We start from the raw sequence: 18,977 nt of genomic DNA on the forward strand, positions 1-18,977 counted from the left end.
GTGAGCCCTGGGTTCGACTGACATGCCCGACTCCGCCTCTTTTTCCGTCCTCGGCAGTTCTTGTCGGTTCTCCTGGCCGGGGTTTTACCGCTTCCCTCTTCGGCCGCCAGCCGCGCGTCGGGCGGTAGGTAAAACCCGTTGGAAAAGCCGGAGAGGACGGAGTGGGGCGGGGGGGGAGGGGGTGGCGAAAGGGAGGAGGAAGAGGAGGGCGCCCTTTTCGTGGCTTGCTGGGCGAGGAAGTGGCGGCGGGAATCCTTCTCCGCCCAGCCCGCCCGCCCGCCTGCCTGCCTTTTGCTGGAGGTTGGGGAGGTGCGGGGGGGGGGAGGTGTAGAAGAAGCGTCCGCATCTCGCGCCAGGCGCTTCTTCGCTTTGCAAGCCAGGGTGGAGGCGGGGTGGGTGGGGGGGCTCTTCTTAGCAACTTAACAGCCCCCCCCCACCCCAAACTCTGTGACGGGGCATAGTGGCCCGCCAGGGCTGGACCCCGAGGTGCCCCGGTTTGGGCCTGGCCCACGCTTGCTGGCGATCTGACATGGATCGATATTGCATTTTATGCTTTTAAAGCAATTAGCATTGCCAGGCCACGCAACCTTGCCTTTTGTGGCCGTCCTCAATCAGCAGCTGATGGGGTGTGTATTTATGGGGGGGAGGTCCTGTTCCCCCAAATCCAACCTTACTCAGCCTCCCCGTTCTGGCTGATTTGCCATTAAGCGGGGCACTTTTGATTCGTTGTTCGGGCACGTTAAGTGTCTTATTTGTATACTCTTGTATATTTCGGACACACATCAACCTGCCTTTTGGAGGAGAACAGCCCTAAATCCTTTTATTGCCTCTTGGGCAGAACTAAACTTCTGAATGAGGAAATGCGCTTTGTCAGCTTAACCCTATTATGATAATATAGAGAGTGTACCAAGTCAGCACCTGTGGCATCCTGATAAGTTTCCTAGCAAGAGGAGTGAAGTAACGCTGGTGATGGCTGTTGTTGGATAATTCTTTTATGTGCTTTTTTTTTTGTTCTTGTTTAGTTGTGCGGCCTTTCCTCACCCCCCATCCAGAGAGATGCCGAATGCAGATGGTAAAAAACTGTTGCCTGTCTTTGCTCATGCGGCCTGCCGCTGTCTTCTCTCCGCTGAAAAAACAGGTAGCTGGGATTGCCAGGCACATTTTTCTACTAAGTTATTGACAAGCAGCATCTTTTGAGAATTAGCAAGGCGAGCAGACAGCTTTCCGGCCCTTAATGCCCCGTGTTTGATGGGCTGAAAATGCAGCAGGGTGGGCTAGCTGTTTTGACTTGCTGTAGTTTATCAGAAACCCCATAGACAATATTTGGCAGTTTCTGTAGCAGAAACGGAACTGACTTGTTATTGACATCCTTTCTCTTTGTTTAGTGCTGCTTTTTGCCAGCTGCCTATTGTCTATGTCTGTACTTGTTGAGTATTCTTCGGGGATTTTATGAGGTCTTATCAACATGTTGCCACAGCACATTAGTTCCGTTTGTCATCCTTACTCCTTTTTATTTTTTAAAGAGAGTTGCAGATGGACCTTGTTAGTAACAAAAAAGGGGCTGTGTGTAACTCTCAGCAATAGATTTTGTTTTTGTTCTGCAGCAATCCAGATTGACTCTCTTGGGGTCTGAGCAGTGTTCCCCAACAAGGGGCTTCACTGCTTCCTTTGCCAGAGAATGCTCACTTTTGTACTGCTGCTTACAACATTGATCATTCACTGCTCTATTCTTTTAAATGAAATCCACTCAGTTGTCTCTTCAAAAGACATAGATTATCTTTTTATGATCCTGATCACAACACCAAGTTCAGGATGAGTTAACAGAAAGGAACAGTAGGAGCAAAATCTCAGAAACTATAGTGGCTTCCCAGAACTGGAATTTTATTACAGAATCTCTTGTGTACAGAGTGCCTAATTGCTATCAGTTTCTAGTCACCAGAGGGTTTACAAGTGCATAATTGCTATCATTTAAACAGCTTAGACATCACCAGAGTATTTCCACTGCTGTCTTTAATAGATGCACATCTTCTCATAAGATGTACCATGCATTGACTTCAAATTGAAGTTTAAAATAAACATCTTTTCATTTATCGTTACAAAAAAAAAAATCCAAACTTTTTTCCCCATTTGACCAAATGATTAGCCTTTGTGAACGATAGAAGGGATTTGACTTCCTTTGTTAATGCCACCAACTGTTTTGTCTTTTAAGTGTTATCCCCATGGCATGAAAATTGGTTCAGATTAAAAGGCTGTTAATAATATGCATCATGTGGGAATTAAATATAATGAGGTTTAAAATTATCCAATTATTCTCTCTGTTTGCCTTCATTTCTCTGGTAAACTGGCATCAACTGATGTTCTGTAATTTTTCTTATAGGTCTAAGAGAAATCACTTCCTTGGATTAAAAAGAATTTAACCACTGCTGCAGTTGCAGAGTTATTTTTGTGTCTTGACAATCAGCAGTTTTGTTCTAAAAATTGCTTTAAAACTTGTCAAATGACCTCAATGGCCAGTCTGTTCTCTTTTACTAGCCCAGCTGTAAAGCGCTTGTTGGGCTGGAAACAAGGCGATGAAGAAGAAAAATGGGCAGAAAAAGCAGTCGATGCTTTGGTAAAAAAATTAAAGAAGAAAAAAGGAGCCATGGAGGAACTGGAAAAGGCACTAAGTAGTCCTGGACAACCCAGCAAATGTGTTACAATTCCTCGTTCATTAGATGGGCGACTTCAAGTGTCACACCGCAAAGGCCTTCCCCACGTGATTTACTGCCGTGTGTGGCGTTGGCCTGATTTGCAGAGTCATCATGAGCTGAAGCCATTGGACATTTGTGAATTTCCTTTTGGATCTAAACAGAAAGAAGTTTGTATCAATCCATACCATTACAAAAGGGTGGAGAGCCCAGGTATGTTTCAATGCCTTTACTCACCAAAAATAGTTGACTTGTTGCGGAGCAGCAAATTGAAAATGGGACAGACAAATTGGTACATGGGAATTGCATCTGGGAGCATTGATACTTTGTAGACTAGAATCACACACTTTACATCAACCCTTGGTTTGCTTTTACCATAACTTGTTGAGCAACAAGTTATAGCCAGGTTCATAGATGATACAGCTGTCCTATAAATCATAGTCTACAAACCATGTTGATACAGCCATTGCTTTAAACCAAACCAAAACTCCATAATGGCATAATGAAATATATGAACCCTGCTTTTGATTGTTTCCTCCCTGAACTTTATGATATTTGAAACTATTGATGATATTATGGATTTGATAATTGTATTGTTAAATAAGATACATTTTCATAGTAATTTTAGTCTTTTTTCAGTAATCAATACATAAAGTAATTTATGTATTGATTGAAAATCTGGAAAATGTTTCCTAAAATATTTCTTTTTCACATGTTCTATTATTTAACATCACATTTGTTCAATCATCTTGTGCAATTGTCTTAATACAGAAAAGCTTTGTGTTGCATTAGAGTTCTATATAATTTTAATTCAATTGCAAATGGATTGGTCACTCATAATCTTCATAGGGTTTGCGTGTTTTCAAATCCAAGAACTTTAGTGGCAACTTGGATAGAATTTTTTTAAAAAATTGGGAGAGTCCAGGGCAAAACCTCTTGATTCAATTTAAATATTAGTAGACATAATTCTCATGCTCTTAATAATTTTCACTTTTGTTATATTAAAAGTTATAATTGAGCAACAATTTCAGGAGGAAATTTTGGGGGCCTCAAAACTTTATGGAGCAACATCTGGCCTTGGACCATCAAGGTGTACATTCGGGTAGTAATTCTTTTCCAAGTAGAGAAATGGCATATACTGCTTTCTTTGCACTTTTGCACTTTTATTCCTCAAGAGTTATGACCTGTGTAAATCTTCAACACTATTTTAATATGTTTTCTTTTTTTTTTTTTTCAGTTTTACCGCCAGTCTTGGTGCCAAGGCACAGTGAATTTAACCCACAGCATAGCCTTTTGGTTCAATTTAGAAACTTAACTCACAATGAACCACATATGCCACACAATGCTACCTTTCCAGATTCATTCCAACAGCCCAACAGCACTCCGTTTCCCATGTCTCCAAATAGTCCATACCCACCATCTCCAGGCAGCAATACCTATCCAAATTCTCCAGCTAGTTCTGGACCATCTAGCCCATTTCAACTACCAGGTAAGAACTATTTGTATGACAAACACTGAAAAGTAGAACTTGTATTATAAAATCAGAGGAAATTAGAATTCCATTTAGGTTATGCTATATTTGTACTCAAGTTGGTTAAATAGTGTTTCAAAAATAAGTTTCAAAATGAGAAATCTTGTATAGCTAATTCTAAAATCCACTTTGATAGAATTTATTAATATCAAGGAAACAGCTTCCAAGTTAATATATCAGTTGGAGAATCTGCTGGTGCTTCTTTCTAATCCCAAGAAAATGAAATGGAGCTTCAACTAGATGAAGCAAGATAGATTGTGACATAAATGACTGACAAAGGAAGAGAATGAGGCCCATAGAAACCTCAACTGAGAATGAAGAGAACATTTTCATGATTGAAAATTGTTAGATTCCAAACAAATATGGAAAGAGGCAGAAAATGACAGAAAAGACAAGTCATGATTATAGTTGAAAAAAACCTGATAGTTCAAGGTAAATGTATTAATACTGCTCAAGTTTTATTCTTTTTTTCATTTGTAGCTGATACACCACCACCTGCGTATATGCCTCCTGAAGACCAAATGGGTCAAGATACTTCACAGTCTATGGATACAAGCAATAGTATAATTCCTCAGATAATGCCTAATATTTCGAGCAGAGGTGAGATAAACTTGTGACTTGTTAACATTTTGAAACTTTTTGATAATTTGCCACTTACGATCTGAATGGAGAAGATAAATTATTGTCACATCTTTTATTTAGTTTTTGAAGTACAGTACCTCACACTGTCTTGTCTACATGGGATGAGATTGTTACATTTAAGAATTTGGTCATTAGAGAGTTTGTTGACTAGAAAGAGAAGCATAATGTCATTTGATCAGCATTTTACTCTTTCATCTGAATCATGGGTTCAAAAAGGGTGAGAGAAATACAGACCCAAGAATATTTTGTTCTAAAAAGCAAGTTGCGGTTAAATGTGTATTTAAATGGAAGTTAAAGGATAATTTTGAGGGTTTCACACTGTTAATTCCCATATATAAGAAGTTGAAACTGCATTCCAGAGCATTTATTTCTGTGTTGCACACTGCTGATAAGAGAAGGTTCAAGGTTATGCCAAGGAGAATAACTAGTTGGAATTTGGAAAAGGATAAGATAAAATAAGTATCTTTCGTTTGCTGTAATAGTAGAAGCATAAAGTTATTTTTTGATAGAAATAGAACTTTTTTTAATGGATATCATTTAACTATAGGCCTGTTTTTCAAAAGAGTAGCTAACTTCTGTTGAATGATTCAGCATATATTAAGCATGCCGGCTGTGCAGAGTAACATTAATTCTGTATTACTTTTATTTGTAAGTGAAAATATTTAGAACAAATATTTCTTACACAATTTGAATTGTGTAAAGGAATAAGCTCTCTTAAAACAGTTTGAGAAGATTTGCTGTGTTCTTTCAATTAATGTATTTATACTTCACTAATGAATTCAGGAACCTGGAGTAACATTTACAGTCTATAGTCTGCTGTTGATGGTACTACCTGTTGGGAAAATTTCTGCAGAAATATAATTGAAGTTCTTTAGCAATAAGAAAAATGCATAAATGCTTAATACTCTAGGCAAGAGGCTGTAGATGCTGGAATTATTACAGGTATTTTATGTTTGTTTGTAGATGTTCATCCTGTGGCCTATGAAGAACCCAAACATTGGTGTTCAATAGTGTACTACGAACTAAACAATCGTGTTGGGGAGGCTTTTCATGCGTCTTCTACCAGTATCTTAGTAGATGGATTTACAGATCCTTCTAACAACAAAAACAGATTCTGCTTAGGTTTGCTCTCCAATGTTAATCGTAACTCAACAATTGAGAACACTCGGAGACACATTGGAAAAGGTAATCCTGAAATATGCTTATACGATTGTAAATAGACTGTTTGCAGTTTGGATAAATTAAATTTAATCATACAGCTTTGAGTAATATTATGCCACATGGAAAAATATTATAAATCTGAACAATTCATCTTGAAAACGTCAGCTTGATATTTTAGCAACTTTGTAAATGAAACATTGCATCAAAAATGTTCTTTTATCTATTTTTATCACTAAAGATTTAGTGGTAAACAAATAGTTAATTATTTTCTAATCTCTTGTACTTGATGTACATATTTAAATTATTTGTACAGATATCCTGCTTTATCATAACAAGTCATACTGAAAATAACACAAAAGTTAAGAGCTGAAGGGGACAGTGATAGCTAAACATGACAAGTTAGCTTTCTGGTTTGAAAGACCAATTAAGGAAAAAGCGGGTGATAGAATTGTATAGTCCTTAAAATATCCTTGAATATAATTGTGATACAAAGGGTGATTTGGCAGAATGCAGCCCAATTCAAGGTATAGCATCTTCTAGAAAAATCAGATTGTAGTTTTTAGGTGCTTCTGGATTTAGCTTTGCATGTTGAATTTTAGGAGGCAGCATTGTTTAATGTCAGTTGGTTTGTTACCTGCATTGGTTCTTGATGAGAGCGCAGACTTGCCATAGTGAGATATGCAATATGGATTTATTTTAGATTGGATTTTATTACAATGCAGTTTCCATGGGGCTATCTCTGAAAAGCTTTTCAAAACAGCATTGGGTAGCTGTGAGCAATAATGGATGCTAACTGGCAGTATTCTATAAAGACTTCTTCTACAAGGCATGCAAGTTCTTTCCAGATACAATTCAAAGTGTTGGTAATGACTTAAAATCCTAAAGTCTGTCTCCCATACCAGCTTGCCTGCACACTAGGCCCAATTGATGAGGCAAGAAAAAAATAGTTTATCATTTATTTATTGAATAATTCTATCACGTACTGAGTGAAGGAAGATGAGGACATCTAGTGGTTAAGAAATTTGGTGTTTGAAATGATACACTTGACATATTTAAACAACTGGAAACAGTTGGAATCTTTCAAATAGAAATTTGGCTAGAGTTCCTAACAGCTGAAAGGAAGAGGCTATAATCATTTTTGCAATTTAACTGTGTTAAATATTTGGGATTTTTCTCCTTCCCTTAGGCGTTCATCTGTATTATGTTGGTGGGGAAGTCTATGCAGAATGCCTGAGTGACAGCAGCATATTTGTACAAAGTAGGAATTGTAATTATCATCATGGATTTCACCCTACAACTGTATGCAAGATTCCCAGTGGCTGTAGTCTTAAAATCTTTAACAATCAGGAATTTGCGCAGCTTCTAGCTCAGTCAGTCAATCATGGATTTGAGGCAGTATATGAGCTCACCAAAATGTGCACAATTCGAATGAGTTTTGTAAAGGTAAGTCTTGGCATATTTGTTATTTACGATATTGTATCTGTTTGAAATATCTGGAATGTATTACGTATGACTGCAATTTTAACATATAACAGATTTTGGAAATTTTGCTATATTTAATTAGCAAATCCTCAGAGTTAATTCAGCATTTCAGATTTATTATTCTTTGTTGTTGTGAATAACTTATAAGGATGTATAGGTAGTAGGAGTAGGAGTAGGAGTAGGAGTAGGATAAATGCCATAAGATATACAAAAGAATGTATGGATTGTTGGATAGATGTCTTTCCTCTATTCATTTGGAGGATGAAATAAGGATGAAGATCACCCACTTATTATTATTGACCAAATGAATTATAGTATTTCCTCTCCCCCACAAGAAAAATGGGGTGGGAATCAGTACCTATTTAGGGGAAGATTAATCACAATTCCAGTACAATTTATGAGTGGTCAGTGTTGACTGGGGTTTCTGCCAAGTTGTAGTTTTGCATCGCTATCGTGTCCATCATAAGTAAAAATATTATAAATTATAGTCCAACAAAACTAGAAGACATTAGGGATTGATGGCTTAAATAACATGTTTTTGTTAAGTGGGATGGAGATAAGCATGAAGCTAACACTCTTCAAACCAAATCCTTTTTAAAAAAATAGAAATTGTTTTATTAATCAGTTGTTTCAGTATCTAATCCTAATCTAATTAAATACTTATCATTCTTTATAGGGATGGGGAGCAGAATACCACCGACAAGATGTTACAAGCACCCCGTGTTGGATAGAAATCCATCTTCATGGGCCTCTTCAGTGGCTGGATAAAGTACTTACCCAAATGGGCTCCCCACTTAATCCCATTTCTTCTGTTTCATAGTGCCAAAGTATTTCTTCAGCAACCACAATTTTAGTGACCATTTTCTAATTTTCCAGAAGCTTCCAGTGTGGATTCTGTAGGAATACATCATAAGTTACCTTTCTTCTTCTACAAATGACCAATTCCATTGTTTTATCATCATTTTCCCATTCATTTCATATTAAGACTGTTCAATTTGGAGGAAAACTGAAAAATGCAGAAACTGTTTTACCTGAGCTATACATATTTGAACAACTTTTGATTCCACTGGAAGTATTTTAACATGTTTTCCGAGGACACATTCTTGAATGACTTTACACAATGAATAACAAACACTATCTCATTTGCTAAATCTATAGATCCGATTTACCATCAGTTTTTAATATTACTATATGGTTGTGTGGATGATCTAAATCCATAAAGAGCTAGCTTTATTATACCTAAGATTGCCTTTAGTTTAAATATGACCTCAATATGTACATGTTGGCAAGCACGTGTTACAGATAGTGATAACAAAATGCATTAGAGCAGGCTCTCCTTTAATCAATAGCAAAGTTACTTTCATCACAGTTCAGTGTTGCCTTCATAATTTAGTCCTGTACTCAGATCAAAGTCCAGGAGATTCAGATGAATGTGTGTAGAATTGGTGCTTAACAGATGTTTTATCCAGGGTATGCACTGTTTGAGGCAGTCAACAATTATTTGAATACAAAACACTAAAGTGCTGTGTATCACATTGCAAGAATGTGCATTGTGTTTTATATTTTATTTTGCATTTTTGTAGAAAATAGTCTGGAGGCTTCCTAAAAATTTACATTTGCTAATTTTCAATATTATTTTTTCCCTTTAAATATTACTTCTGTTTTGGGGAGATTTAAATTTTACCTAGTAAGTGTTGTAAAACACTTGCTTTTTGATTGCTGGGGAAGCTCATTCTCATGATAATGATTTATGAGAATATTGTCATGTGGGTGACTGAAAGTTGTATGATGTAAAATAAACTTTTTTTTTTTATTGGCAAGGGCTACATTCTTTCAGGAGTAATCTCATGGAGGCTATATACACTGATTGGTGGGTGACATTTAACATCTTTATCTTACCTTTCTTCCCTACCTTCCTTTTGCAAAAGGGCTAATGATTCCTGCTAAAGGTGTATATCGAATACATCAAGCACATTTTTAAAGTGAAGATGTATACCTTTGGTATAGTGTTCATGAACCTTAATCATTTATACACGCAGGATTTCTTGTATAATTTAACAAAAGCTGGCAATCTTAACATCCGGATCATTTAGAATTGTTCTGACTAAAGCAATGGAAAGTCATAACAAAATACTGATGAATGGTTTGTCATGGGGATACAGGTGTTTATTAAACGTTATTTGTCTCCAGGAATATTTTGATTCTTTGGAGTAAATATATTAGAGTCAACCACCTTTCCAAGTCAAAGTAAAGTTTAATTTGAATTTAAATGGAGGTGAAATTTCCCTAAATCTGTTTGTCTGATGCTCATCTTATTAAATCAGTAATTGGTTGAAACTTTGGCTTTAAATATATAATATTTCCTTGGACATGGAAGGCAATCTGTATCAGAAGTAGCTCTTGGGTATTTTGCCCCTTCAATGCTAGCAATTAAAAGGGAACTTCTTACAACAAAGTATGAAATTTTGCATGGATTCTATCCAAGCTGTCTGAGCTCAAAAAGAGAATCTTAGCCAGTGTGACTGTGGAGAGCCTTCTACACTCTATAGGTGGTTGTATCCTTCAGTCTTGATGCTTTAGCATCCCATGTATTAGAATAATCAAGAACATATGCAGATCCATAGTATATGTTGGCACAAGGCAGATACCTTTTACCCAATTTTGATTGAGAGTTCTTACATGCTTATCTTAATATAATGTTCAGTTAAGTTTGGTAATCCTAAAATTCTATATGGAAGAGAATGTCTTATAAAAGTAACTTTGTATAAAATGAGGGAGAAGAAGGTAGATTGGGAAGACCCAACCTGGATCAAATTAAAGGCCTCTCCTGCTTGTATTCTTAAACAACTCAACATTAAAAGGCAGATTGATCTTTTATTTATTTTTTACTTAAGATATCTAGTCACCACAATTAGTGCCATTTGTGGCCTTTAAAATTTGTCTAAACTCCAACTATTTATAGTTGTGAATCTCATAATTTTATCTGCCTTCTTTGTTATACTTGATCTTTTCTGATTCAACTTCAGTTTATGACCTCATATTGTATTAAGAAAAGGTTTGGTACAGTGATCAGAAATGCTAGATGAAGCGTAGCAATATTAACATATTGGCAATTTAATTCATTTAATTCATTTTGTAATATGTCCAGTATGGAATTTGCTTTTTCAAAGTAGTTGTCCTTTTTTATTTGACATATCCATTGCAATCCCAAGAGACTAATTATTCCCAACTCACAGGATGCGGTAATTATTTCAAGGCACTTCTTAAGAGTGTGGTTTGAGTCCCTGAATTGAATACAATTCAGTTTTTGAGAAATTAGTAGTTAATATGGGAAAATAAAAGATATGAAACTAAAGTTGACTTGTTTGCAATGTAAAAGAAAGTTTGGCCATGTGGCAAGGAGATTAATACTGTTCCTATTTAAATACTTGTAATCTTGGTTGATAATTTTTACATTTCAATAATCCTGCTGTACACTGGTATTTGGAATACCACTTCCTTGTATATTCTATGGTAATGCCTTTGAAGACTAGTTCTAAATTCTGGAAAAAATGTTTTAATAATTTTAACATTACAGTTAACAGTTTTAAACTTGTGACTCCTGACCGGAGAAGGTGCAATTTGTAATGCATGATGGTATTATTTTAAGAATGTAAGAATAGAGCACTGTAAAGTTAAGGCCTATCTTGCCCATCATTCTACAGCACGGGTGTCAAAACTCAATCACGTCACGTGATGTATCATGATGTATCGTGGGTTTTTTTGCCTTTGTAGAGCTGATGTGGGGGATGTGTCACGCATCTGGCTCGCAGGCCGCCAATTTGACACCCCTGTTCTATAGGAACCAATTAGATGATTGTATTAGTCTGTAAGCAAGATAGAGCAATTGCCTTTTGCTATAATTCTCTATTATCTTATCATTTAGAGCTGTGCTATAGTAACATGGTTAGTAACTGTTAATCTTGTATGTAATCATTTTGTCTGATCCTTTTTAAAACCATTTAAATTGCTGGATAAAAGGAGGTCAGTAGATCATGATAGTGTGTTCCATGGTAATTGGGGATGAAAAAAAAGTACCTCTCATATTTGGCCTTTGATTCAGATATGTTGAGAGTGAAGTAGATGACAAAGTATCTTCAAGGATAAAGAATAAAATCATGTACATGTTGTGAGAAAAAATGTTTTTGAAAACAAGTTAAAATTTGAAAATTCACCTTATAAAGCTCCATTATATAAGTGTTACTAGTTTCTGCTGAAGTTCTAAAAAGCAACAGCATACACCAGTTTGAACAGAAGTAGATATACTATTTTGCTGGCTTTTATTTAAAGAAGCTGCTTTTACTGTTAGTTAAGGTCACAATTCCCTGGGAGTTCTGAGCAGTTTCTTCCTAATTAAATGAATGGGAACTATAAAGAGTGCTAGATAGATTATGCTAGTTACTCAACCTTTCCTATCCTCACAGCTTCTAACTAGAATTTGTAGAAACCCATGCTGGCTGGGAGTTCTGTAATTTCTAAAAAAAAAATCAGACTGAAGGTTGCAACAGTATATGTGTGAGAGACAACAACAGAGACATCCTAAAATTTTTGGATTGCAGTTGATTTTACTATAAATCAGTAATCCGGGTAGTAACACATAATAATACCTTCTAGTAGAGTGATAAGAACTCATTTGCAGTTTTTCTAAAATGTTTAGAATCTGGGTAAGAAGCCATTTTTTTTTTACTGCTCAAGCCATTTATATATCATCAGGTACCAGAAAAAAAACGGACTTTTTGATGTATTTGAATTGTGGGCAGCAGAAATTATTATGTGACTTTGCATGCAATTTCAACCAATTATTGCCATCAGAATATATGTAGTATTCTTGTAGCAAATGTATATTTTTGGACTGTATTACAGCAATAAGTTAATATCTGATTTTCCCTTATTTCTCTGCTGAGACAAATGTATTAAACATTATTGCAACACTCTTGTCTTTTCTGTTATATCTTACACGTCCCTTCTGGCAATTTGAGGCTTTGTATACACAATTTTGTTTTTTCACTTTTTGTCTTTTCATTGGTATGGTAGCTTTTGTTTAAACTCTGTGTAGCTATAGTCAGAAGATAATCAGTGTTAAATTTAGGCCTATAACCTGTGAAAGTAAGTTGCTTTACAATAGACCAGTGATTATTGTCTTTCCATGATAATACAGAATGGAATAGAATATTTGGCCAAGTGTGATTAGATATACAAGGCGTGTCTCCCGTGCAGAAGGTCTCAGTGGAGATGCAAAGCAACAGAGTAATAATAATCATAATTATAATACCAATAAGAGGGAGTAGTAAAGAAAATAAGAGGTAAAATAGTAATACTACAGCCATACAACAAGCCGTACATAGACATTAGACATATATAAGGATAAAATTGAATGTATGTTCAGATTTAATACAAATCCATCCCAGACCACCCCAATGATTCCCTTGAAGTGATGTCCCGATGCCTGGAGGCTGTACGGATCTGGATGGGGAGAAACAGACTAAGGCTCAACCCATCCAAGACCGAGTGGCTGTGGTTTCCGACATCCCGATATAGTCAGTTGGTGCCATCACTGACTATTGGGAGCGAGTCATTGGCCCCCACAGAGAGGGCTCGCAACTTGGGTGTCCTCCTGGACTCACAGCTGTTTTTAGAAGAGCACTTGACGGCTGTGGCCAGGAGGGCATTTTATCAGGTTCGCCTGATTCGCCAGTTGCGTCCCTTTCTGGATCGGGACTCGTTAAATATGGTCACTCATGCCCTCGTCACTTCCCGCCTGGACTACTGCAATGCTCTCTACATGAGGCTCCCCTTGAGGAGCACCCGGAGGCTCCAGCTGGTCCAGAATGTGGCCGCGCAAGTGGTTATGGGAGCGATGTGGCGCTCCCATGTGACCCCCCTCCGCGAGCTGCACTGGCTCCCGGTGGTCTTCCGGGTGCGCTTCAAGGTTTTGGTTACCACCTTTAGAGCGCTCCATGGCTTAGGACCGGGGTATCTACGAGACCGCCTTCTGCCACCAGTAGCCTCTCACCGACCAGTACGCTCCCATAGGGGCTTCTTAGGGTGCTGTCGGTCAAACAGTGTCGACTGGCGGCTCCTAGGGGGAGAGCCTTCTCGGGGCACCTGCCATCTGGAACGAGCTTCCCCCGGAGATATGGAGGATCCCGGATCTGTGCACTTTCCGCTGTGCCCTCAAAACATTCCTATCCCAGCAGGCCGGCTTAGCCTAACCTCTCTTTTAAACTGTTTTTAAATTTTTTAAATTTTAAATTTGTCTTGTAAATGTGGGGTGTTTTAAATTTTGTTCTCTGGGCCAATTTATTTTAATGGTTTTTTAACATTTGTATTATATGTATTTTATCTTTTGGCTGTTCGCCCTGAGTCCTTCGGGAGTAGGGCGGTATACAAATTCAATAAATAATAATAATAATAAAAAAAAAAATCACAATCTAACTAAGTTACTATTTGCTTTGAGTAAAATGGATATTTTCATTCCTTTTTGTACTGTTTAATATAGGAATCTCTTTTAGCCATCTTTATAAGAGATGAGGCAATTCTCCATGAGCAATTATTTGTGAGCTGCACCTATGCTAAAGAGTTTTTATTTCATGAAACAAAAGTGTACTAGGCACTTCCTCTCTAGATATTAGTTTAGTTTGCTGCAAAATAGACTTAACTAAATTGTAGATCAGTTTGGTTAATTCAATCAGATGCAGCAATATTGCTGCATCTGATTGAATTACAGGCCTGCTTAAAAGACCAAAGTGTACCATGAAAATTAGAACATATCTTAAATACTTTTATTTTATTTTCCTAACACATTGTAAGTTCCACAATAAGCAAAGCTGAATAAGGAATTGTAATTTAATTACTTTTGTCTCAGAGTACTTTTTTTAAAAGTACTCAGTCTACTTTTTCTAAAGCTCAGTCTAACAATCTGCATAGAATAATGGTTGGCAAAACTATGTAACGAGTTGTTGCTTGATTTATTTAACTATGGATATGTTCCATAGTGTTACTGATGGTTACTTCTTGCCTCTTGTAGGCTTTATAACTGGAAAATATTTTTTCAAAGTCTTGCTTGCTTAAATTACATTATGGAATAAGAAAAGGTGTTTGTTGCCTGAATTGTTGCTTGGTAACAATATATTTAATAAAATATTTTAAACTATTGCATTAATAACTAATGTGACTATTCCTGCGTTTTTTGTTAATGCTTTTGAGAAAGTGTAGTCTGGATTCATAGGGTAGTTTTATTTTCTTTAAATGTCCCTTCCTCTGCTATTTAATTCATACTATTCTAATGTACGGTATATCAGTGTATATTACGGATGCAACTTCTGTACTGTTTACTTTGTAAGATATGTTATTCCAACAATACATTTTACCTTCATTCTTTGAGCATTTCTCCATTTGATCTTGATTATTAATACAGTTATTATAAATGAAGCAATGTCCTTTTGAAAGGTATTTCCAATTTTGTGTAAGTAAAATTTTGGAGCTGTCTCAGGTGTAGGTTTAATTATCTTTCTGAAAGTTATTCTTCATCTTAACAGTTTTTTTATTTCTGTTTCTTGTCTGCTACAAAAAAATCAATTCTTTATTAATCAATACTTGGGTATATTTGAGAGCATTCATATATTAAAGTGCTTGTGCTGAGACTATGAGACAGATAGTGGAAAATAGGCAAAGGTAGGAATTAAGAATAAATTGGGAAGCTGTTTGCCATGGAGGCAAACATTATGATAATGTTCTACTCTACTCTCCTAAGATGTTCTAGAAAGAAATTGAAACTTTTCTGTCAATGTATCTCGTCAAGGGCGCCTAAAGTAAAAAAGCTTATCATTTAATCCTTTTGAGTTCATTTCAAGAAAAGAATTCTCAATTATTTCAACCAAGAGCCATAAAATACTAGGGCCGCTATGCCTTATTGCAGGATTAGTCAGATCACTTCAGTTTGACAGACCTATTCTTTTAAATAAAAGTAAGACAATTGGATACAAAATTGGGTTTCTCTGTACTTAGAACTGAGAATCAGGATACCTAAGACTGCATGGCAATACTTTTTTTCCATATCTGAACTAAATTTATAGTCCTTTCAACCCAAGGATGAATAGGTGGCAGAAATTGCCTTTGTAATTCTATAACTTTTTAATGTCTTAATTGCTGTTGCTTAGATTTAATAAAAAAAAAATCTTCAAGTAGAATTCGATTCCTAAGGACTTCATGGACATAGCTTCTGGCAAGAATATGGAAGTAGTGTGGCACTGCTGCCTTCTGGATTGGGCTTGGAGGTTTTTCATCCCCTAGCCATCTCATTTGACTAGGTGCTGCCAACCAGCTGTGTCTTAGCTTTAACACAAAGTTATCCAGAGTAATCTTCCTATAATTGCATTCCTAAAAGGTGAAAGGCAAACAGCCACAATTGCTCCCAAACAGTAAAAAAAAAAAAAGAAAAAAAAAAGGTGTTGAAACACATTATCTTAGGAAAAAAATATTCAAATTTAAGTCAAATGAAACTGCTCACAATTTTTCTACTTTGGTACAAAAAGGACTTGTTTTTGAGAAATGATTAAGATGATATGAAGTTGCACTTATAACATGTTTTGATCTCATTTATTTGCTTGTACTTTAAGTAGAATTGTAACCATTCTAATTCTCCAAACCACTCCAGAAGAGTTCAGTCTTTAATTGCTTCAGGAGGGCCAGTACTCAAAGAGTCAATCTAACTGTAATTGGGAGGCTATGTTAACTTCAATGGAGAAATAATGGTTACAGCTCCCTTTTCCTTTGGGGGATCACCAGGGGTTTCTGATAGTGTATATGATTGGATGGATTGGTTGCTTCCATGTTGATGATACATTTGTGTGCCGTAAATACCTCAATGCAAAATTTTATATGGATCTGTTAAGGTCAACTCTGCATTACACCCAGAATTGTACCCAATGCATGATGTAATGCATGTTATAGGACTACAATAATTTATGGGCTACTGCATTTTGGACCCCATGCAGTCTTGTGAGTTACTTAGTTCTAAAAAGATCTCTAGTTTTCAAGGAGCAACACCTACCAGAAAGGGAAATTTTAACTTCTGTTTTGCAAAGCTTTTGGGGGTGTTAGGGATCTCTGTAGATTACAGTCTCAAAGAACAGAGCATCAAAATTGAACTTGTCAACATTTTCATGAGAGTCTTCTTACTCTTAATGATTCTGGACAGAAATGATTTAAGATCTTATAGAGATACAGGTAGAGAGCTAGTGATTTGACCTAAACATCAATCAGCATTGTACCCCTTCAGGATACAAAGGGAATGCCCCTTTCAAATTTCTCCATACTTAACAAAAGGGGGGGGGAGAAAGTTTCTTCCTGTTACGCTTCAATCATTTTCAGCTTCCAGTGCAATTGCTTTCTCCTGTCTCATATATCTTTCAAATAATATTGTTGATTCTTCTACCATTTCACTCCTTAACCCATATGTATGCCAACTAAAATATTTTATAAATGAAGACAGGTCTATGGAAGGAAAGATGTGCATGTTATCCTATTTTATGTTAAAGCAACTAAAAATAGTTCAAGAATTTAAAAGAGATTCCAGAAACAAGAGTTCTGTGCTTAAGAAACAAAAAGAGAAAAATTCGTATTTCAATATGCCAGCTTTAGATAAGACTTAAGGGATGGGAAATAAAAATAAAAGGTCAGACATCCCACACTTTTATTTGTAAATTAATTCCTATATGTCATCAACATTTTATTTCAAGAAAATATGCTGGTTTCATTTTAGTTCTTGGGAAGATTCCTTAGCTAATCAGCTTGCATAAAAATCAGAATATTTTTATTTTTAAAAATAGCATGCTTATCTGTAGAACAAATATGTTGGCATATGCTCTTCAGAAACTGCTTGAATGAGTAATGATCAAGCAGTGCTCTACTTATAGCTCTGTATTGCTTAAGGAAAAAATAAAAAAATATTTTTTTCAATGCTAAATAAGGTGCTGTATTTGTTCATCAGCAAAAATAGAACCTTAAAAAATCTTCAGACTGTTTAAATTGGAATTCCAGTGCTAATATGAGTGAATGTTATATAAGTGCATATTTTGAGATTCACCTACCAAATGAATAATCAGTCAGATATAAAACAAAAATTTACAATATAATGTGTCATTCCCATCAGAGCAGATCTTCATGGGGGTAGAAAAATTAATTAAATCTTGTCCTTCCCTTTTTAAGAACTCTGGATCCATTGAGGACTGACAGTTGGAGTTCTGAACTATACATTTTGTGTAATTTAAAGGAGAATCACCTTGTTCTGAGCCAGTTTGATGAACAGGTGGGCCTCAACTTATGATCCTTTGACAGTTCAGATTCATCAAGATCTTCTGGGAGGCTGAAATTCCTGCTTGGATTTTGGCAGGGAGGATTTTAAATTCCTTAGCAGGAAGAAATTCTCATGCGACTGCACTGTGCCGCCCTCACTCTCTGAGGCACCCCTGTGTTCCACTTAACATTGCTTAATGATCACAACTGGGAGTGCTGGGTTTGTGATCACTGAACAAATCAGTAATGTGGGTATCTTGTTTAATGACCATTTTTCTCAGTGACCGAGATTCCCGTCCCAATTGGCATAAGTCGAAAACTGCCTATACTGGTTATGGTATCGTGCTACTGTGTTTCCCCAAAACCCTGAAATAAGCACTTGGCCTTATTGCCATGCGCTCAAAAGCCTGATTGGGTTTATTATCAGGGGGTGTCTTATTTTTGGGGAAACAGGGTAGAAACTGGGAGACCATGACTTCCAGTCCTGCCTTTGGCACAAAGCCGCCTGGGTGATCTTTGGCCAGTCATTTTCTCTCAGCTTTAGGAAGGAGCCAATAGCATACTGTTTCTGAAAAAAAACTTGCAAAAAACCCGCATGAACATGTCCAGGCAATCTCCAAGAGTTGGACACAATTGAACAGAAGATGAAAAAAAACCTCAATCAGTTTTTATTTAATAATTTCCTTCACAAATTGTGGATATATTAAAAACATACATTGATTTTGATGAAATGCCATGATGCTCTAATAAGCAATCTGTTTAGGTGTGGGTAGGATGGCGTGATATAAATGGATGCCTGTCTCGGCTGAAAAATCATACTCAAAGAATGTTCAACAGTGGTTCCCCATCAAACCCATAAGGTTCAATACTTTTTTATTAAAGAGGTGGAAGGAATGATTATCACATATGCAGATGATACAAAATTGGGATACTTTTTAACCATGAGAGCAATTTGACTCTAGAACAAATTACTTATAGAAATGGTGGTGCTACCGCTCCTCCCACAGGTGTGTTTAAGCAGAAGCTGGATAGAAGTTTGTTGTTAATTCTTTAATCTGGATTCTTGCATGGAGCAGGTAGTTAGGTTTGACCACTCACAGGCTCTTTCCAACTCTGATTCCATGCTGAAGAACGTAGGA

General features: G+C 36.5%; 1 protein-coding gene across 2 annotated transcripts; it reads left to right on the forward strand.

Annotated features, from left to right (window-relative positions):
- The first annotated feature begins 2 nt into the window (after nucleotides 1-2).
- Nucleotides 3-12,473, forward strand: SMAD5 (SMAD family member 5). Of its 2 annotated transcripts, none has more exons than XM_034403536.3 (8): nucleotides 3-124; nucleotides 1,023-1,138; nucleotides 2,378-2,900; nucleotides 3,925-4,176; nucleotides 4,699-4,818; nucleotides 5,824-6,045; nucleotides 7,208-7,464; nucleotides 8,180-12,473. In XM_034403536.3, exons 3-8 carry the CDS (start codon nucleotides 2,498-2,500, stop codon nucleotides 8,321-8,323), a joined length of 1,398 nt encoding a protein of 465 aa, XP_034259427.1. In that variant the 5' UTR covers nucleotides 3-124; nucleotides 1,023-1,138; nucleotides 2,378-2,497; the 3' UTR covers nucleotides 8,324-12,473. The 2 variants fall into 2 exon arrangements, with proteins under 2 accessions (XP_034259427.1, XP_034259438.1); XM_034403547.3 differs by lacking the exon at nucleotides 3-124 and adding an exon at nucleotides 443-626.
- The last annotated feature ends 6,504 nt before the right edge of the window (nucleotides 12,474-18,977 follow it).

Source organism: Pantherophis guttatus, chromosome 2 (genome assembly GCF_059756535.1).
Source record: "Pantherophis guttatus breed Tessera chromosome 2, ASM5975653v1, whole genome shotgun sequence".
Classification (NCBI taxonomy): Eukaryota; Metazoa; Chordata; class Lepidosauria; order Squamata; family Colubridae; genus Pantherophis; species Pantherophis guttatus.